A 22,221-nucleotide genomic window follows, 5' to 3' on the forward strand; every position below is an offset into this window, starting at 1 on the left:
TTTGTTGATCATGAAAAAAAACCCAACTTGAATATATTCAGTAACAAGACTATTCCTGGAAAATGTGGGTTAGGTAGACCATAAGACAAAACAATTACAAGGGTTTGAGTGAGTACTAACTTGAGTCCATATCCCGGTTTATACCTGGTGCTAACATTGTATTTTGTCCTGATCTTGCCCACATTTTTAGACAGATGAATATGATTAAAATACAGTGATCCGATTGTGACCAGATCTTAAAAGTGTAAACAGATCAAGACATCAGGTCAAGATCATGACGAAGGACATGACAGGTATAATATAGGCTCAAGTGGCCACTCCTTTCCAAAGTGTGCACAGCCATTTCAATGCCCATTCATGACTAAGGCAGCTCAATTCTGAAAATGTTTCCACTGAATTGTCTTTTGACCAATCGCATCAGTTATTTTCTTTTTCACAGCTGATCTCAGAATTGGGATGACTTAACGCAGCCAAAGAAGTCTCCAACAATAAGGTACTTTTTAAGTTCTCCTAGATGTGCCGTTGAGGAACTAGAGCAAGCACACCTGCAATTGTTTTGTTTGGAACAACCCTGCATCCCCGCCATCACACAATTACGGTTGTTTACGCAATCCGAAAACAATCCATAAATCGATGATTTGAAAGCTTGTTCCATTGCCAAAATGACTAGCTAGGTTCTAAAACACGCTGTTACAGTGTTAGGCTTTTACAAGGCAAATCAGAGAAACAGATGGTCCTTTTGGTGAGCATAGAAAGGAGTCATGAGTGCATTCAGGTTCATGTGCAGCAGCACATTTTCTTCACACTAAACAAACATAGGCTCATTCTGTTCAGCACAACCCAGAGAGTGGCACCATGTCATCTTGTAAATGCACGTCAAACAGTGAACGTTGACACTGTATATTACATACATTTTATGATTTGGAAATGTGAAGTGCAAATTTGGACAAGTTGTTCGGGTTGCTGGTTTGACATCAAAGCGGCATTTATTATAATCCTCATCTCATCTTTCAAAATATAGTCATTTTCATTTAAAGCATTCTCGGACAAAAATTGCAAGAGTTGCCCAATTATCAGGAGGGATGGGGGCAACTTCTTGTCGCACAGGGTGCTCAAGTTCAGAATGGCTGTCAGTCAAAACCCATACACCGCTGTGACATCATATATAGCATGTTACTGTACAGCCACAACATTCCAATTCAGGCTCTTATTAGTGCCCAGACCTACACTTTTCAACCAGTATATGAGTATGAGTGTAAAAGGTTAAGGACTCTGTGTGATCCCCTCAGTTGTTCTCTCAGGTCCAGTATTAGGACCTACCCACTGGAATTCCCTTTCTCTGTGGCTTTTAGCTCCATTTTCTCATGTCCCTTTCCCTCCGAGTGCCTCTACTCATGTTCCTCCTGGAGCTCCTCGATGGCGTCCTTCTGAGTTCTGGAACACACCTCACTCGGAGGAACAGACTCCTCTCCCTCCACCAGCTTGTTGGCCATCTCATAGTTTTTCTGTGCAAAAGGAGAGATCGGAAGAAAGGAGAGAGACACGAAAGGAATGAAGGGCAATTTAGAGTGATTTTGTACTTCACTGTGACTATACAGTTTCTTACTCTCCTTTTGCCTTTAGGGATGGGACTTCACCTGTTTTTGATAGACATAGCAGGCAGCTAGGGCCACCATGATAGACTCCCCTATGAAACCAGCCAACAAGGACCCAACCCCCAGAGTTGCCCCGTGGACACTGAAACACAAACCCAAATTCATTAACACTGGAATCACTGACCAGTAGAGATCAGAATACAGGATTTACAGTAGGCCTATGTGGTACAGGCTTATCATTTTGGAATACATTTTGAGGATCCACAGACTAAAATAAGACACTTAACCCTTCCTCAAAAACAAAAACAAAGCAGCCATTTAGTTGTAGGTCTATTATAGTGTGTGGCGAGCGAAAAATGTGCGAGCGGGTTCCGGAAGAACATGAGTCATCTGAGATGTCTTGTTGCGAAATATCCTGACATCTGGCACAGATGGATGTTGTTGGTTGTGTAAAGATAAAAAGGATTTTCCACTCCTGTGAGTCTTCGCCATAGCAGCAGGTCTGGTCGACTTGCTTCCACTTGTCAGTCCAGATGAAAGGCGTTGCTAAGCTAAGAAAGAAATGTAATCTCTATATGGCCAGTCTTTATGGTGATGTATATAAACAATACATTTTATTTTGTAACTCACTCATATTTTTGCGGAATAAGTGCAGATGCAGTTTGCCCACAGAGAAACAACTATCTTGAAGTGACCGTTTTCTGGTACATACGTTTCAGATATAAAAATGGCTTTGCGAGAAACGGCAGTAACATATTCACTTACATTTACGGATAAGGTAGAGTAAAATAAGGGCAGCTACTATTGCAGATGGGTCAAATTCTGGTGGCATAGCTCATAAATTCATGTTTCCATAACCTTATGTTTAATTCAAAACCATGCACAAGGAAACGGTAGAAAGATTTTACGTGTATATCAGCTCAATAAAAAACGGCAGAGAACCCATTAATGCGCACCTCAATGAATTTGCACAGACTGCATTTGATGGTAGGTGATGCAGTGAATGGGGATCCTTTACATTGTCCTGATTTAAACTCACCTCGGAATACATTTCTATGAATATTTGCTCATCATGAAACAGGGAGCAGCTCTTCAACGCTGTCAGATTGAAGTCCAATCAAAATCACACTGAGCAAAGTTTGCTGAATTCAAAATGAACCATCTTTAGTGATCCAGTATTAGAATAGAACATCATTTGTCATATTAGTCCAAAGTAATAGGGTGCCATTTGGGACTCAGAGGCTGGTCTGTGTCCACTGAATTGTCCACCTACCCAATAGAAGGCAACATGACCAGGCTGGTGATGAGGACGATGATGCGGAGCACAGAGCTGGGGGCCAGCACAAAGGTCATCTTCAGGGTCATGAACCAACCGGTCAGGTGGGACCGGACTATCACTACACACACACGCACACAGGGAAAGTCAGTGGAAACATTACATCCCAGACATACTGCTCTCTCAGCTAAACCATGGCTCATAGCTGTTCACACAGGCAAGAGAGGAACAAAACACTGCATTTTGGGACTAATCATCATGGTCAAACATTTCCAGCAGATATTTCCTGTTAAAACAACTTTGTTAATATATATTGTATTTAATCTATGTGGCCCGTCGGGAATTAAACCCACAACTCTACGCTCCAGCCAACAGCGCAAGAGGCATAGGGAGTGTTTTAATGGTGAAATAAGACGAGTGGTTCTTCTTACCTGGCAGAGGGAAGAAGGAGAAGATCCTCAGTGGAAGAACACAGAGGTCAGCGAAGGCCAAGTCCACCCCAATCACATTCACCAGGATCATTTCCGAGATGTGAGGGGTCCAGAACACCATGAAGCAGAGCTGTCCAAAGTTTAACAAACAGGTGTTCGGTACATCACACACAGCAAATAAACAGAGTCATTCAACTTGGTGTTAAGCACACACACACCAAAGTTGGGCAACCTTGCCAAAACCATGCCTCGTTAGAATTGACTAGATCAATAAAGCGGTAATCAGCAGCTATAACAATAATAAAGCATCCTCCCCGCCCATTTTTCAGTAAAAAGCTGAAGGATGGGGCTGGAGACCATCCACAATATCAAAATGACTGTTTTAACCCTGTTTTAAAAAAGGTTGTATTACATTTATTTGTCTACAAACATTGGAATAAAACAAGCTTATATTTTGCGTTCTGATGAGGTACGACAACTAAGCTCATGAGCCATTTAAAAGTTAATATCATTAATATCATTCATTTATAAATCCATAAATGTAGGTAGCAACTGCATATTTCCCCTTTAAGGCGAGTGGTTTTCGATTCACTGTGGTCCCTTAGAGGTTAACACAAGCCAGACGTGTGACCGAATTCATTCATTCAAATTGTGGTAGCAATGTATTGTAGATACAGTATGTAACAATATTGCAAATCAACGTATAAACCACCTGTAGTGCTCATCAGGTTCTGGTTAACAAACATTGTATTGTCTAAGAAAATGTAGCAGTGTAGTCGTGCTGATTACTATCAGATGTTTTTCTAGTTGTAGACGGTTAGTCAGTCACCTGTCATACTGTACACAAAGAGAGAGGTCATTTTGAGTCAATGAATCAGTGGTTTTCCTCCCTTTTTCACCAGACTTCCTCACTCAGTCTAAATCTTTAAACGCCATCTAAAGGGGGGGGGGAGGATAGATACCTAGTCAGTTGTACAACTGAATGCATTCAACTGAAATGCGTCTTCCGCATTTAACCCAACCCCTCTGAATCAGAGAGGTGCGGGGGGCTGTCTTAATTGACATCTATGTCTTTGGAGCCCGGGGAACAGTGGGCTAACTGCCTTGCTCAGGGGTAGAACGACTAATTTCTACGTATTTTGACATGACTTAGGCCCATGACCAGGGTGGAACATCTTTAAATAAAACCCCAGATCATGTGGGTTGAGGATGCTTTGAACATTAAATGAACACTCAAAATTTTTTTACTGTCAGAATTTTGTTGGATTACATTTAATGTATGGTCATTTGTTTTGGGTGGTTTGACACTTTATTCAGAAAGTAATTAGATGGGCAAACGGTAGAAACATTGGAAGTAGGTATTGATCCCTATTCTCAAGTGGAAAGTTGTATGCAACACCTGCCGTGGAGTGTGGCCACTACAACAAGTTGCCGCACAGGCCATTTTTATATTAATCGTTGATGGCAGTGGATAACCAAATCATATATTGCAGTCTCCTTGTCCATAGACTGCTTTCAAGGTAAGGACAGAAACTATTTCGTATTTTGTAATTTGGGTTAACTCTTTAAAACAGGGCCAATTTCTGAAAATCACCCAACCTTCAAGACAAATCTAATGAATACCAATATTAAGTGGGTTTACGCCTACTAGTTGAAGCTCCTTGCCATCTTACTCTACATAGACAAAATGGGATGTGTTTGAGTTGAGTCCCCCTACCATCTCATATAATTCATTTAAGACAAGCAGGCATATCAGATTTCAAATATGTGATTACACTGGCAAAATTGGGAATAAGTGGAATAAGTGTGGGTAATAACTGTAGTGTTCCTGCTGACAAGCACAGTAATTAGCCTTTATTTTATCCCATTAAGACTGATTATTGTTCCACAGATCAGACTAAATAAAGTAAAGAGATAAAATATGTTTTAGACAAGTTTACATAAATATGCCCCTACACCCCAACCAAATTATTTTTCTATGTACTGTCCCCCCCCCCCCCCCTGGTGTGGCCACCAGCTGCATTAAGTACTGCAGTTTATCTTCTTCTCATGGATTGCACCAGATTTACCAGTTCTTGCTGTGATATGTTAGCCCACTCTTCCACCAAGGAACCTGCAAGTTCCCGGACATTTCTGGGGGGAATGGCCCTAGCACTCACCCTCCAATCCAACAGGTCCCAAATGTGCTCAATGGGATTGAGATCCAGGCTCTTCGCTGGCCATGGCAGAACACTGACAAATCACACACAGAACGAGCAGTATGGCTGGTGACATTGTCATGCTGAAGGGTCATGTCAGGGTGAGCCTGCAGGAAGGGTACCAAATGAGGGAGGAGGATGTCTTCTCTATAACACACAGCGTTGAGATTGCCTGCAATGACAACAAGCTCAGTCCGATGATGCTGTGACACACCGCCCCAGACCACGACGGACCCTTCACCTCCAAATTGATCCCGCTCCAGAGTACAGGCCTCGGTGTAACGCTCATTCCTTCGACGATAAACGCGAATCTGACCATCACCCCTATTGAGACAAAACCACGACTCATCAGTGAAGGGCACTTTTTGCCAGTCCTGTCTGGTCCAGTGACGGTGGGTTTGTGCCCATAGGCAACGTAGTTGCCGGTGATGTCTGGTGAAAACTTGCCTTACAACAGGCCTACAAGCCCTCAGTCCAGCCTCTCTCAGCCTATTGCAGACAGTCTAAGCACCGAAGGAAGGATTGTGCATTCCTGATGTAACTCGGGCAGTTGTTGCCTTCCTGTATCTGTCCCACAGGTGTGATGTTCAGATGTACCGATCCTGTGCAGGTGTTGTTACACGTGGTCTGCCACTGCGAGGGCGATCAGCTGTCCATCCTGTAGCGCCGTCTTGAGCATCTCACAGTACAGACATTACAATTTATTGCCCTGGCCACATCTGCAGTCCTCATGCCTCCTTGCAGCATGCCAAAGGCACATTCACGCAGATGAGCAGGGACACTGGGCATCTTTCTTTTGGTGTTTTTCAGAGTCAGTAGAAGGCCTCTGTGGCCTCTCATAATTGTGACCTTAATTGCCTACCGTCTGTAAGCTGTTAGTGTCTTAACGACCGTTCCACATGTGCATGTTCATTAATTGTTTATGGTTCATTGAACAAGCATGGGAAACAGTGTTTAAACCCTTTACAATGAAGATCTGTGAATTTGGATTTTTACGAATTATCTTTGAAAGACAGGGTCCTGAAAGACAGGATCCTTTTTTTTTTGCTGAGTTTATATCCGTTGGGATATACAGTGCCTTGCGAAAGTATTCGGCCCCCTTGAACTTTGCGACCTTTTGCCACATTTCAGGCTTCAAACATAAAGATATAAAACTATATTTTTTTGTGAAGAATCAACAACAAGTGGGACACAATCATGAAGTGGAACGACATTTATTGGATATTTCAAACTTTTTTAACAAATCAAAAACTGAAAAATTGGGCGTGCAAAATTATTCAGCCCCTTTACTTTCAGTGCAGCAAACTCTCTCCAGAAGTTCAGTGAGGATCTCTGAATGATCCAATGTTGACCTAAATGACTAATGATGATAAATACAATCCACCTGTGTGTAATCAAGTCTCCGTATAAATGCACCTGCACTGTGATAGTCTCAGAGGTCCGTTAAAAGCGCAGAGAGCATCATGAAGAACAAGGAACACACCAGGCAGGTCCGAGATACTGTTGTGAAGAAGTTTAAAGCCGTATTTGGTTACAAAAATATTTCCCAAGCTTTAAACATCCCAAGGAGCACTGTGCAAGCGATAATATTGAAATGGAAGGAGTATCAGACCACTGCAAATCTACCAAGACCTGGCCATCCCTCTAAAATTTCAGCTCATACAAGGAGAAGACTGATCAGAGATGCAGCCAAGAGGCCCATGATCACTCTGGATGTACTGCAGAGATCTACAGCTGAGGTGGGAGACTCTGTCCATAGGACAACAATCAGTCGTCTATTGCACAAATCTGGCCTTTATGGAAGAGTGGCAAGAAGAAAGCCATTTCTTAAAGATATCCATAAAAAGTGTCGTTTAAAGTTTGCCACAAGCCACCTGGGAGACACACCAAACATGTGGAAGAAGGTGCTCTGGTCAGATGAAACCAAAATTGAACTTTTTGGCAACAATGCAAAACGTTATGTTTGGCGTAAAAGCAACACAGCTGAACACACCATCCCCACTGTCAAACATGGTGGTGGCCTTGGTTTGGGCCTGCTTTTCTTCAGCAGGGACAGGGAAGATGGTTAAAATTGATGGGAAGATGGATGGAGCCAAATACAGGACCATTCTGGAAGAAAAACTGATGGAGTCTGCAAAAGACCTGAGACTGGGACGGAGATTTGTCTTCCAACAAGACAATGATCCAAAACATAAAGCAAAATCTACAATGGAATGGTTCAAAAATAAACATATTCAGGTGTTAGAATGGCCAAGTCAAAGTCCAGACCTGAATCCAATCGAGAATCTGTGGAAAGAACTGAAAACTGCTGTTCACAAATGCTCTCCATCCAACCTCACTGAGCTCGAGCTGTTTTGCAAGGAGGAATGGGAAAAAATTTCAGTCTCTCAATGTGCAAAACTGATAGACATACCCCAAGCGACTTACAGCTGTAATCGCAGCAAAAGGTGGCGCTACAAAGTATTAACTTAAGGTGGCTGAATAATTTCACTCCCAATTTTTCAGTTTTTGATTTGTTAAAAAAGTTTGAAATATCCAATAAATGTCGTTCCACTTCATGATTGTGTCCCACTTGTTGTTGATTCTTCACAAAAAAATACAGTTTTATATCTTTATGTTTGAAGCCTGAAATGTGGCAAAAGGTCGCAAAGTTCAAGGTGGCCGAATACTTTCGCAAGGCACTGTATGCTCTCTCAACAGCGCTTTTACAAAAACAACCTGTTGTGCTCTGTTAATGTCTATTATTCGTACATCTAGAGCTGAATGTAAAATAGAAGACAGCTTTTATTATTGAAACCTCCATGCTTCACGGTGGGAACCACACATGCAGAGATCATCCGTTCACCTACTCTGCGTCTCACACAAAGACACGGTGGTTGTAACCAAAAATCTCAAATTTAGACTTCAGACCAAAAGGACAAATTTCTACCGGTCTAATGTCCATTGCTCGTGTTTCTTGGCCCAAGCAAGTCTCTTCTACATATTGGTGTCCTTTAGTAGTGGTTTCTTTTCAGCAATTCCACCATGAAGGCCTAATTCATGCCGTCTCCTCTGAACAGTTGATGTTGAGATGTGTCTGTTACTTGAACTCTGAAGTGTTTATTTGGGCTGCAATTTCTGAGGCTGGTAACTCTAATGAACTTATCCACTGCAGCAGAGGTGACTCGGTCTTCCTTTCCTGTGGCGGTCTTCGTGAGAGCTAGTTTCATCATAGCGCTTGATGGTTTATGCGAGTGCACTTGAAGAAACTTTCAAAGTTCTTGACATTTTCCAGATTGACTGACCTTCAGGTCTTAAAGTAATGGACTATCATTTCTCTTTGCTTATTCAAGCTGTTCTTGCCATAATATGGACGTGGTCTTTTACCAAATAGAGCCATCTCCTGTATACCACCCCTACCTTGTCACAACTGATTGGCTGAAATGTATTATTGAAAGAAATTACACAAAATAACTTAATGCACACCTGTTAATTGAAATCATTCCAGGTGACAACCTCATTAAGCTGGTTGAGAGAATGGCAAGAGTTCACAAAGCTGTCAGAGGCAAAGGATGGCTACTTTGAAGAATCTCAAAGGATTCCATATGTCATTTCATCATGTAAGGGCTATTTGGCTAAGGAGTGCTGCATCAGATGACCTGGCCTCCTCAGTCACCCGACTTCAACCCAACTGTGATGGTTTGGGATGAGTTTGGACCACAGAGTGAAGGAAAAGCAGCCAACAAGTGCTCAGCATATGTGGGAACTCCGTCAAGACTGTAGGAAAAGCATTCCTCTGGTTGAGAGAATGCCAAGAGCGTGCAAAGCTGTCATCACGGCAAAGGATAGCTACTTGAAGAATATAAAATATATATTTGTTTCACATTTTTTGGGTTACTACAGGATTCAATGTGTTATTTCATCGTTTTGATATCTTCACTATTATTCTACAATGTTGAAAATAGTAAAAAATAAAAGAAAAACCCTGGAATGAGTAGGTGTCCAAACTTTTGCCTGGTACTGTATATCCATCCATCCATGGCACTGTGCTAATCTATCAGATGCGCCAGCTTCGCCTTCCTCCTTTTCTCACAGTCATTTTCAGCTAGGACCAAAAACGTAGGCTATAGCTCAGGAAATTAATAAGTATGACACCGGATGTTATGTAAGAAGCATTGACAGAGGTAGAAATGCCAAGCATTTGTCAGTGCAGGAATCTTAAAGGGACAACTTCCTCTGCTTGCGTGAGTCTCAACCTGTTTTGGCTCCGAATTCTATACTCATACTTATTTTTTCTGTAGAGTTGGTATACTTCCCAATATAATTTGATCCTATGATTAATCAAAATACAGTATTGGAATAAAAACAGATCCATACATCCTTCCATCTATAGATCCTTCTTACCGTAAGTGATATTGCCAAACAACAGGCTGTAAACTTTTTGATATGCGTCTTTGTAACCGGTGTGTCAGAAGTAAGCTTATTGCTGGGATTGGTCTGTTGGAAAAGAACAGTATCATTATTGGGGAATAAAGGACGCCAATACAAGTCACCTGTATTCATTTAAATGTGATGACATTTACTATGTTGTGATCTGCAACAAGAGGCTATTCTTAGACTGTGTATAAGGTCTTGGTTTACCTGGTCGAAAGCAGGATAGACGGCCCTCAGTTCAGTCAGCCAGCCGTACGGCAAGTGACCCACAGGGTAGGTGGCAGTGAGGACAGCCACAGCCTGGCCAAGCAAAGAGAGAGACAAAGAAGTCATTCGGACTCATATTTCATTTCCTTTTTGAACAGCTTACAGTAATGTAGAAAAGTTGTTAAAACACGACTGCTGAGCCAAAGCCTGTCAGCAAAGACAATTATGAATATGTGCCAAGTTGGTAATCACATGTGGATTGTCCCATAACTATCAAATCAAATGTTTTGTGTCACATTCTTGGTCAACAACAGGTGAAGATAAACAGTGAAATGCTTACTTACTTTTCAAAAAATGCAGAGTTAAAGATAAAATAAATAGCAAGTGACACAAGGAATAAATACACATAGAATAACAATAACATGGCTATATACAGGAAGTACCAGTACTGAGTCAATGGGCAAAGGTATGAGGTAGATTTCAGAAAGTATTCAGACTCCTTGACTTTTTCCAAATGTTGTTAGGTTAGTCATTCTAAAATCCTACAATGTGATTTTCTGGATTTCTTTCCCTCATTTTGTCTGTCATAGTTGAAGTGTACCTATGATGAAAATTACAGGCCTCTCATCTTTTTAAGTGGGAGAACTTGCACAATTGGTGGCTGACTAAATCGTTTTTTGCCCCACTGTATATCCAATTTGCTGAGTAGAGCGTTGGAGGCTATTTTGTAAATTACATTGCCGAAGTCAAGGATCGGTAGGATAGTCAGTTTTACGAGGGTATGAGTGAAGGATGCTTTGTCGCGAAATAGGAAGCCGATTCTAGATTTAATTTTGGATTGGAGATGCTTAATGTGAGTCTGGAAGGAGAGTTTAGAGTCTAACCAGACACCTAGGTCTTTGTAGTTGTTAACATATTCTAAATCAGAAACATCCAGAGTAGTGATGTTAGTCGTGCGGGCAATCGGTTGTAGCAATCGGTTGAAGAGTATGCATTTAGTTTTAATAGCATTTAAAAGCAGTTGGAGGCCACGGAAGGAGTGTTGTATGGCATTGAAGCTCATTTGGAAGTTTGTTAACACAGTGTCCAAAGAAGGGCCAGATGTATACAGAATGGTGTCGTCTGCGTAGATGTGGATCAGAGAATCACCAGCAGCAAGACCGACATCATTGATATATACAGAGAAAAGAGTCGGCCTGAGAATTGAACCCTGTGGCACCCCCATAGAGACTGCAAGAGGTCCGGACAACAGGCCCTCCGATTTGACACACTGAACTCTACCAGAGAAATAGTTGGTGAACCAGATGAGGCAGTCATTTGAGAAACCAAGGCTATTGAGTCTGCCAATAAGAATGCGGTGATTGGCAGAGTTGAAGGCCTTGGCCAGGTCGATGAATACGGCTGCACAGTACTGTATTTTATCAATGGCGGTTATGATACCGTTTAGGAGGTGCGTGCACCCATGACCAGCTCGGAAACCAGATTGCATAGTGGGAATCGAAATTGTCGGGGATATGTTTGTTAACTTGGCTTTTGAAGATTTTAGAAAAAGGCAGGGCAGGATGGATATAGGTCTATAACAGTTTGGGTCTTGAGTGTCTCCACCTTTGAAGAGGGGGATGACCGCGGCAGCTTTCCAAACTTCGGGGATCTCAGACGATACGAAAGAGGTTGAACAAGATAGTAATAGGAGTTGCAACAATTTTCGGCAGATCATTTTAGAGACGGTCCAGATTGTCTAGCCCAGGTGATTTGTAGGGATCCAGATTTTGCAGCTCTTTCAGAACAACAGCTGTCTGGATTTGGGTGAAGGAGAAGTGTGTGTGTTGGGGGGGGGGGCTTGGGCAAGTTTCTGCAGGGGGTGCAGAGCTGTTGGACGGGGTAGGGGTAACCAGGTGGAAAGCATAGCCAGCCGTGGAAAAAAGCTTATTGAAATCATTGCTTATCGCAGATTTATCGGTGGTGACAGTGTTTCCTAGCCTCAGTGTAGTGGGCAGCTAGGGGGTAGTGCTCTTGTTCTCCATGGACTGCAGTGTCCCAAAACTTTTTGGAATTAGTGCCTCAGGATGCAAATTTCTGTTTGAAAAAGCTAGCCTTCGCTTTCCTAACTGACTACCCGATAATAAAACATTTACATAAGTATTCAGACACTTTACTCAGTACTTTGTTGAAGTACCTTTTGCAGCAATTACAGCCTCGAGTCTTCTTGGGTATGACGCTACAAGCTTGGCACACCTGTATTTGGGGAGTTTCTCCCATTCTTCTTTGCGGATCCTCTCAAGCTCTGTCGGGTTGAATGGGGAGCGTCGCTGCACAGCTATTTTGGTGCCATGTTTCCTCCAGGCATTCAGGCCAAAGATTTCCATCTTGGTTTTGATCAGACCAGATAATCAGAGTCTTTAGGTGCCTTTTGGCAAACTCAAAGCCGGCTGTCATTTGCCTTTTTACTGAGGAGTGCCTTCAGTCTGGCCACTCTACCATAAAGGCCTGATTGGTGGAGTGCTGCAGAGATGGTTTTCCTTTTCCGGCCAGCTCTAGGAAGTCTTGGTGGTTCCACGATTCTCCCTATAGGACACATCATTGCACTCTATACTTCTCTGTAAACTGGTCATCTCTGTAAACCCGTTGCAAGACCCACTGGTTGAAGCTTATTTATAAAACCCTCTTAGGCCTCACGCCCCCCTATCTGAGATACCTACTGCAGCTCTCATTCTCCCCATACAACAACCATTCTGCCAGTCACATTCTGTTAAAGGATCCATAAAGCACACATCCCTGGGTCACTCCTCTTTTCAGTTCGATACAGCTAACGACTGGAACGAGCTGCAACAAACACTCAAACTGGACAGTTCTCAATCTCTTCATTCAAAGACTCAATCATGGGCACTCTTACAGACAGTTGTGGCTGCTGTGTGTGATGTATTGTTGTCTCTACCTTCTTGCCCTTTGTGCTGTTGTCTGTGCCCAATAATGTGTGTACCATGTTTTGTGCTGCTACCATGTTGTGTTGCTGCCTTGCTATGTTGTCGTCTTAGGCCTCTCTTTATGCAGTGTTGTCTCTTGTTGTGAAGTGCGTTTTGTCCTTTATTTATGTTTAATCCCAGGCCCCCGTCCCTGCAGGAGACCTTTTGGTAGGCCGTCATTGTAAATAAGAACTTGTTCTTTAACTGACTTGCCTAGTTAAATAAAAGGTTTAACTTCTTATAAATTTGCAAAAATATTCAAAAAAGGTGCTTTTGCTTTGTTATTACGGGGTAGTGTGTGTAGATTGCTCAGGATTTTTATCATTTTTTAAAATCCATTTTAGAATAAGGCTGTAACATAACAAAATGTGTTAAAAGTCAAGGGGTCTGAATACTTTCCGAAGGCACAGTACATAGAGTGCCTTAAAGTATTCACAGGCAAAAAAAAAAAAATTCACAGGGAAAACCTGGTTGTGTCTGCTTTCAAACAGACGTTGGGAGACAACTGTTCCTTTCAGCAGGACAGTCTAAAACAGAAGGTCAAATATACACTGGATTTGATAAACAACCAACTTTTTAAAATAATAATGTGCAAAGCTCTTAAAGACATACCCAGAAACACTCACAGCTGTAATTGCTGCCAAAGGTGATTCTAACACGCATTGACTCAGGGGTGTGAACACTAAACTTGCAAAAATGTCTAAAAACATGTTTTCACTTTGTCATTATGGGGTATTGTGTGTAGATGGGTGAGAAAATAAATATATATATATATATATTTTTTTAATTCAGGTTTTACCAACAAATTGTGGAATAAGTCAAGGGTAGGGGTAAAGTAACTAGGCAACAGGATATAATAGACCGCTGTAGCAGCAGCTTATGTGAGCAGTAGAGCCGAGTATGTCGTGAGAGTGAAAGTGTGTGTGGCATCAGTATGCATGCGTGTCAGTGTACTGTATGTGTGTGTTGGGGTGTAAATATGTGTGAGTAGAGTCAAAGCAAGAGAGTTAATACAAATAAATTAAAGGGTCAATGCATGTAGCCCAGCTAGCCATTCATTACTACTTGGCTGTCTTGTTTAGAAGTCTTATTGCTTCGGGGTAGAAGCTGTTCAGGGTCCTATTAGTTCCAGATTTGGTGCACTGGTACCACTTGCCATGCGGTAGCAGAGAGAACAGCCTCTCCTTCAACGTCAGCCAGACAAATGAGCTGATCGTGGACTACAGGAAACGAAGGGCTGAGCATGCCCCCATTCACATCAACAGGCTGTAGTGGAGCGGGTGGAGAGCTTCAAGTTCCTTGGTGTCCACATCACTAAGGATCTATCATGGTCCACACACACCAAAACGATCATGAAGAGGGCACGTGAATGCCTCTTCCCCGTCAGGAGGCTGAAAAGATTTGGCATGGGCCCTTTGACCCCAAGAAGTTCTATAGCTCTACCGTTGAGAGCATTTTGACTGGCTGCATCACTGCTTGGTATAGCAACTTACTTGTCATCCGACCGCAAGACTCTACAGAGGGTAGTGCGTACGGCCCAGTATATCACTGGGGCCGAGCTCCTTGCCTTCCAGGACCTCTATACCAGGCAGTGTCAGAGGAAGGCCCAAGACATACACTGTTCTCTCTGCTACCACACGGCAAGCAGTACTAATGTACCAAGTCCGGAACCTGAACAGCATCTACCCCCAAGCCATAAGACTGCTAAATAGTTAATTAAATAGTTAACCAAATAGCTACCCAGACTATCTGCATTCACCCTTTTGACTCATCACATATGCTGCTGCTATTGTTTATTAATCAATCCCTTTATTCCTAGTTATATGTACATACACTACATGACCAAAAGCATGTGGACGCCTGCTTGTCTAACATATCATTCCAAAATCATGGGCATTAATATGCCGTTGGTCCCCCCTTTGCTGCTATAACAGCTCCACTCTTCAGGGAAGGCTTTCCACTAGATGTTGGAACATTGCTGCAAGGACCTGCTTTCATTCAGCCACAAGAGCATTAGTGAGGTCGGGCACTGATGTTGGGCAATTAGGCCTGGCTCGCAGTCTGCGTTCCAATTCATCCCAAAGGTGTTCAAATGGGGTTGAGGTCAGGGCTCTGTGCAGGCCAGTCAAGTTCTTCCACGCCGATCTCTACAAACCATTTCTGCATGGACCTCACTTTGTGTACGGGGCATTGTCCTGCAGAAACAGGAAAGGGCTTTCCCCAAACTGTTGCCACAGCGTTGGAAGCACAGAATCATCTAGAATGTCATTGTATGCTGGGCATTTAGACTTCACGTCACTGGAACGAAGGGGCCTAGCCCGAACCATGAATAACAGCCCCAGACCATTATCCCTCCAGTAGCGTTCTCCCGGCATCAGCAAAACCCATATTTGTACGTCAGACTGCCAGATGGTGAAGTGTAATTCATCACTCCAGAGAACATGTTTCCACTGCTCCAGAGTCCAATGGCGGCGAGCTTTACACCACTCCAGCCGATGCTTGGCATTGCACATAGTGAACTTACGCTTGTGTGCGGCTGCTTGGCCATGGAAACCCATTTCATGAAACTCCCGACAAACAGTTATTGTACTGACTTTGCTTCCAGAGGCAGTTTGGAACTCGGTAGTGAGTGTTGCAACAGAGGACAGACGATTTTTACGTGTTACAGCAATCGGCGGTCCCGTTCTGTGAGCTTGTTTGGCTTACCATTTCGCAGCTGAGCCGTTGTTGCTCCTAGACGTTTCCACTTCACAATAACAGCACTTACAGTTGACCGGGGCAGCTCTAACGGGGCAGACATTTGATGAACTGAATTGTTGGAAAGGTGGCATCCTATGACAGTGCCACATTGAACGTCACTGAGCTCTTCTGTACTCTACTGCCTATATTTTTCTATGGATATTGCATGGGTGTGTGCTAAATGTTATACACCTGTCAGTAACGGGTGTGGCTGAAATAGCCGAATCCACTAATTTGAAGGGGTGTCCACATACACTATATATACAAAAATAACTACCTTAATTACTTCGTACCCCTGCACATCGAGTCAGTACTGGTAGCCCTTTTATATAGCCAAGTTATTGTTAACCTTTTCTATTATTTCAAAATGTTCTCTCTCTCTCTCCATTGTTGGGAAGGACCCATAAGTAAGCATTTCACAGTTAGTCTACACCTGTTGTTTACAAATCAAGTGAAAAATCCAATTTGATTTGAACAGTCTATGGCTCGGGTAGCTGGAGTCGGACAATTGTTGGGGCCTTCCCCTGACACCACCTGGTATGGGGGTCCTGGACGAGTGCCTCAGGCTAACTTTTCCTTCATTTTGATACAAATGAAAAAGTGGCTTTGACTTGCCCATTTTTCATGCATTGTCTCAATGTTCAGTGTTCGACTAGCCACGTGCGACATGTACACAGGCCTGCTAGAGTTAGCATCAGGCAGACAAGCAATATCCACTGTCGTAGTACAGATCAAGCCTGAGCTGGAATGCGAAGCTAACAGAAGCTGGTTAGCTTTAGAAAACCCAGAGTAGATCTAGCTTGATTTGTAGTATACCCCTCAGGTAAAGGCCATTGCGGTTGGCAGCTTCCCAATTACAGTGAGTGGGACTGAACAAAATGGGATATTATTGGGGAGTGGACTGAGTAGGCTTCAAACTCACCTCAGTAGCTACGCTGCTGCCATGGAGGTCCCGGGACACGAAGAGGTTGACGATGGGCCTGCTGATCCGCTGGGTAGCCAGGATGAGGGCCAGAGGCCACCAGAAACTCAACATCTTCCCGATGGTGACATCTCCCTGCAAAGAAGCAAAATGAGAGGGGAAAACAAGGATAAGATCAATCTGGGTGCCTTGGAGTTGTAGCTGTAGCTCCTTGCCATACGTGAGAGCAGTAGTATTGATTACGAGATAAAATAGTTAAAACCGCATTCAGACGGTGTCTATTCCATAAGTTACCACCGGCTAAATCTATGACGTTGAAATGCTTATTTACTGTTTCACCTGACTGCGCAATCTAGTCTCAGCTCAGCCAGGCAATTTATATTCTAGATATACACTTTAAAAAGCAACTAGACATTATGTCCCATTTCTTTAAGATTAGTATTTTGGTTTTCAACAGCAGAGATTTGTAATAACTTTGCTGTCCGTCTCTCCTACATTTACAACATTGTTTCAATATTGAAATTCGATCTCCAGCTGTCCTATGCTAATGAACGTGTCGGGACGAGACAGACAGGCTGGCAGCTTTTCTCAGCTAGTCGAAATCATTAATCAGCATCATTTGTATGGATCTATACAAAAAAATGTCAATAGAAAAACACTAAATGTTTTCAGCTTCAAGTGATTGTGTTAGCAGTGTAGATGGCTAGCTCTTCTGAACAGTGGCCTGGCACGAGAACAAAATGTTCTACCCCAGGCAAACAAAATCCCACATTAACTCATTGTTATGGATGTCTCCCCCTCAAAAACGGCTTAAACAAATGCAAATGCAGCTACTTTGTTGTTATTCTTGTTGCACTGTTTGACATGATTGTGTTAGCCAAAATTGGCTAGCTTAGCAAGCAAGGGATAAAAACGTTGCCAGCCATCATGGCAACGGAACATTTAGAACAAATGACTGACTCCCATCCATACTATTAAAAGTAATAATGCCCTCGAAGCAGGTGTTTAGAGGATATTGGCACGAAAAACACCCGTGCCAATATATTCCCCAACACTGGCTTATCACTTAATTGTCCAATTGTACATGAAGAGATGGGTGCAGCTTGTCATTGACAGAAGCAGGGAAAGGGGCACCACTTTTTCAAATCCTCCTCCAGAGTCACATGTAGGTACGACATTTTGATATATAGTATCAGAAAACAGCAGATTCTGCTGTTTCTAAGACACTGACCTTTGTCAAATAACAAAACATTCAAGAGGTGAGCTCTATTTCAAAATATAACTTTTTCCAAGGATAACCACGCTGTCCATGCGTTCAGCACATGAGCACTCAAGGGATCATTGCTCAGGCTACTAAGTAAAGTACTAACGTAATGCAACTTAAAATATGCCATTCTGTTCTTTGGAAATACATTTTCTTATTTCCATAATGTTTAAGACCTGCCAAAACGACATTTCTGTGGTGGTTTTAATGGTTTCCATATATAGCCTACAGTAAAAACTAATGAAATGCTATTACATTATTTGAAATACATTTTTTTTCGTATAATAATGTTACCTAAGACCTTCATAGACACACCCAGGTTATTATTATTCCGATAGCATATATGGAATTTATTTATTTGACTGTTAGAATATTGATGCAGTCTTTCCCCTGAACCACAGGTGTCAAACTCATTCCACAGAGGGCCGAGAGGATGCAGGTTCTCTCCTCCCTTGTATTTGTATGAATTAAGGTCACTAGTTAGTAAGGAACCCACACCTGGATTGTTTATGACTTAATTGAAAGGACAAACCTGACAGTAGGTCCTCCATGGAATGTGTTTGGCACCCCTGGCCTAAATCATTGCAGCCACTCAATTTTTTAAAAACTTATATTAATTTGTTTTTAAAAAATTGTTTTCGTGATGGTAAAAAGTTTCCAGTAAAAAAAACAGATAAACTATGTAGAAAAGATAATGGAGCTGTATATAAAATAAAAACTAGACAGTGAGGGAGAATCTGAAATTAAAAAACATTTCACGGCATTGGGGCCCCAATTGATAATGGTTTAATGTTTGAGTCACTCAGCTTAAGAACCCTCTAGTGACTCCCCATCCCGCATGTGGGAGCGTAATCGTCGCCTGACACTAATTAGCATAACGCAACGGACATAAATATCCCTAGAAAATATTCCTATTCATGAAAATCACAAATGAAATATATTGAGACACAGCTTAGCCTTTTGTTAATCACCCTGTCATCTCAGATTTTCAAAATATGTTTTACAGCCAAAGCTAGACAAGCATTTGTGTAAGTTTATCGATAGCCTAGCATAGCATTTTGTCCAGCTAGCAGCAGGTAACTTGGTCACGGAAATCAGAAAAGCAATCAAATTAAATAGTTTACCTTTGATGAGCTTCGGATGTTTTCACTCACGAGACTCCCAGTTAGATAGCAAATGTTCCTTTTTCCCCAAAAATATTATTTTTGTAGGCGAAATAGCTCTGTTTGTTCTTCACGTTTGGCTGAGAAATCGCCCGGAAATTGCAGTCACGAAAACGGCGAAAAATATTCCAAATTAGCTCCATAATATCGACAGAAACATGGCAAACGTTGTTTATAATCAATCCTCAAGGTGTTTTTCAAATATCTATTTGATAATATATCCATCGGGACAATTCGTTTTTCAGTAGGACCGATTGGAGTAATGGCTACCTCTGTATTTTACGTGAGAATCTCTCTGGCAGCATCAGGTGACCACTTGCGCAATGTAGCCGCTTACGGGTATTCTTCAACATAAATGCGTAAAACTATGTCACAATGCTGTAGACACCTTCGGGAATACGGAGAAAGAGTAATCTGGTTGATAGCCCATTCACTGCTCAATAGGGACTCATTGGAACGCAGAGCTTTCAAAACATGAGGCACTTCCGGATTGGATTTTTCTCAGGCTTTCGCCTGCAACATCAGTTCTGTTATACTCAGACAATATTTTTACAGTTTTGGAAACTTTAGAATGTTTTCTATCCTAAGCTGTCAATTATATGCATATTCTAGCATCTTTTCCTGACAAAATATCCCATTTATTACGGGAACGTTTTTTTTCCAAAAATGAAAATACTGTCCGCTAGTCACAACAGGTTTTAAGAACACGGCATAAACCATGGTAAAGTTTGTAGAATTGCAGAAATGTGGCTTTAAAATTGCACATTTTCTCTCAGCCACATGGTAAAATGAATTGCAGGAAATTAGGTTTTAAACCACCATTTTTTCTCAGTCCCATGACAATGTGTAGAATTATAGGAAATGTCTCTCCGCCCCATGTCAAAATGTGTACAATTGCAGGGAATTAAGCTTTAAAACAACATTTTGTCTCTGCGGCCAAGAGGGTCTCTAAGATTTTCTGACAAAGACTGAGCCACGGCCACCAATTTAGCAGTTTCTAAGCTAATTTCCTACAATTCTACGCATTTTGACATGGAAAAAGTGGTGTTCTTATGCTCAAACATAGCAAAATCAAATGGACCCCTGATTGTCTAGCTTTTATTTTGCTCACTATAGGTTCTAAAAGATTATAGGCTATTAAAAAATATATAGGTGCAGTATTTTTTCTACAAACATTCTATTTGGTTTTAGTTATTAAGCGTACACTGAAAGCATTTCTTTCCCATTCCCTCAAATGTATTTTCATGCAATGCACCACAAACGTCTCGGCTGCGACCCCGTTTGGGAACCACTGCTGCAGCGGATACTTATCGCCTGAAAGGCCCAGCGGTTCTAGTGTTAAATAAACAACACGTTGAACTCTTAAAAAAGGTCCCAGTTGGGTGACGAAGGAAACAGCGTACCCCTACGTCAACGCCACTGGAGTCCGGGATGTTGTCGTGAATGTTGTAGTAGTAGCCCAGGCCCACGATGACGAAGCGCACCAGGGCTCCCATGTACAGGGCGAGGATGGGGATGAGAAGGGGCTCCACACACGGCAGGTTACTATGCATCAGGACAGACACAAACACAATCTGCCACAGAGAGGGGGGGGCACAGTCAGAAACACTCCGTTAGGACCACATCACACTCACAACTTATCAGAGCAGGGCATACTGCCAAGTCCACTTGAGGGGAATTGCATTTTTGTTTTGGCTACAAGAACCCATCTTCACTGTAATGGGGATTAGTGAACAACAAGGAAGCAATCTGTTGAGTACCTGGGTGATGACATCAGAGATGGAGGCAGAGCCTACAATGACACTGTATTTGTGCTTGAGGAGGATTCCAGCATGTATCCAAGACTAAAAAACACAAATGAACAAGGAGACAATTGTTGCTTCTCCACCCAATAATTTTAGCATACCAAGTTATTTTCTGTAAAAATAAAAAGCAACCCAAAGGCTCACATTGAATATGTCAATATGTAGTTGAAATACAGGGACAGGAGTGCGTACGTTTTAAGATCAGCATGATGTCAAGGCGATTATACATACATTTGAGGTGTTAAGCTTCTTTCTGCCATGATTATGGCTCTCTGGCTAGCCATGCTTTGGTTAATAAAAGAGCTGGTCTGCATCCTAAATGGCACCCTATTCACTACATAACGCACTACTTTTGAACATGGCCCATAGGGATCTGGTTCAAAGTAGTGCACTACAATGCATTTGGAAAGTATTCAGACCCCTTCACTTTTCCACATTTTCAACCTTGTTCTAAAATGGATTCAATTGTTTTTTTCCCCCACTCAATACCCCCATAATGACAAAAATAGCAAATCTCACATTTACTTAAGTATTCAGACCCTTTGCTCAGTACTTTGTAGAAGGACCTTTGGCAGAGATTACAGCCTCGAGTCGTCTTGGGTATGAAACTACAAGCTTGGCACACCTGTATTTGGGGAGTTCCTCCCAGATCCTCTCAAGCCCTGTCAGGTTGGATGGGGAACATCGCTGCACAGATACTTTCAGGTCCCTCCAGAGATATTTGATTGGGTTCAAGTCCGGGCTCTGGCTGGGCCACTCAAGGACATTCAGAGACTTGTCCCGAAGCCACTCCTGCATTGTCTGGGCTGTGTGCTTAGCATTGTTGTCCTGTTGGATGGTGAACCTTCACCCTAGGTTTTCGTCAAGAATCTCTGTACTTTTTTCCGTTCATTTGTCCCTTGATCCTGACTAGTCTCCCAGTCCCTGCCACTAAAAAAACATCCCCACAGCATGATGCTGCCACCACCATGCCTCACCGTAGGGATAGTGCCAGGATTCCTCCAGGCATGTCACTTGGCATTCAGGCCAAAGAGTTCAATCCTGGTTTCATGAGACCAGAGAATCTTGTTTTTCATGGTCTGAGTCCTTTAGGTGCCTTTTGGCAAACTCCAAGCGGGATGTCATGTGCTTTTTACTGAGGCGTGGCTTCCGTCTGGTCACACTACCATAAAGGCCTGATTGGTGGAGTGCTGCAGAGATGGTTGTCCTTCTGGAAGGTTCTCTCATCTCAACAGAGGAACTCTA

General features: G+C 42.4%; 1 protein-coding gene across 2 annotated transcripts in view; it reads right to left on the minus strand.

Moving 5' to 3' along the window:
* Positions 1 to 967: 967 nt before the first annotated feature.
* The window catches only part of LOC110535640 (progressive ankylosis protein homolog), a 31,464-nt gene continuing 10,210 nt past the window's right edge, over positions 968 to 22,221 (minus strand). Inside the window, exons 4-12 of one of the 2 annotated variants that reach the window (XM_021620752.2) lie at positions 20,932 to 21,015; positions 20,575 to 20,745; positions 16,745 to 16,879; positions 10,121 to 10,213; positions 9,884 to 9,976; positions 3,303 to 3,432; positions 2,869 to 2,992; positions 1,638 to 1,737; positions 968 to 1,505 (exon numbers count right to left, since the gene is read on the minus strand). In XM_021620752.2, coding sequence (XP_021476427.1) covers positions 1,389 to 1,505; positions 1,638 to 1,737; positions 2,869 to 2,992; positions 3,303 to 3,432; positions 9,884 to 9,976; positions 10,121 to 10,213; positions 16,745 to 16,879; positions 20,575 to 20,745; positions 20,932 to 21,015 — 1,047 coding nt within the window. In that variant the 3' untranslated portion in view covers positions 968 to 1,388. The remainder of the gene's footprint in view (positions 1,506 to 1,637; positions 1,738 to 2,868; positions 2,993 to 3,302; positions 3,433 to 9,883; positions 9,977 to 10,120; positions 10,214 to 16,744; positions 16,880 to 20,574; positions 20,746 to 20,931; positions 21,016 to 22,221) is intronic. The other variant, XM_021620753.2, reaches the window with a different exon arrangement.

The sequence above is a fragment of the Oncorhynchus mykiss genome, chromosome 11 (assembly GCF_013265735.2).
Source record: "Oncorhynchus mykiss isolate Arlee chromosome 11, USDA_OmykA_1.1, whole genome shotgun sequence".
Taxonomy (NCBI): Eukaryota; Metazoa; Chordata; class Actinopteri; order Salmoniformes; family Salmonidae; genus Oncorhynchus; species Oncorhynchus mykiss.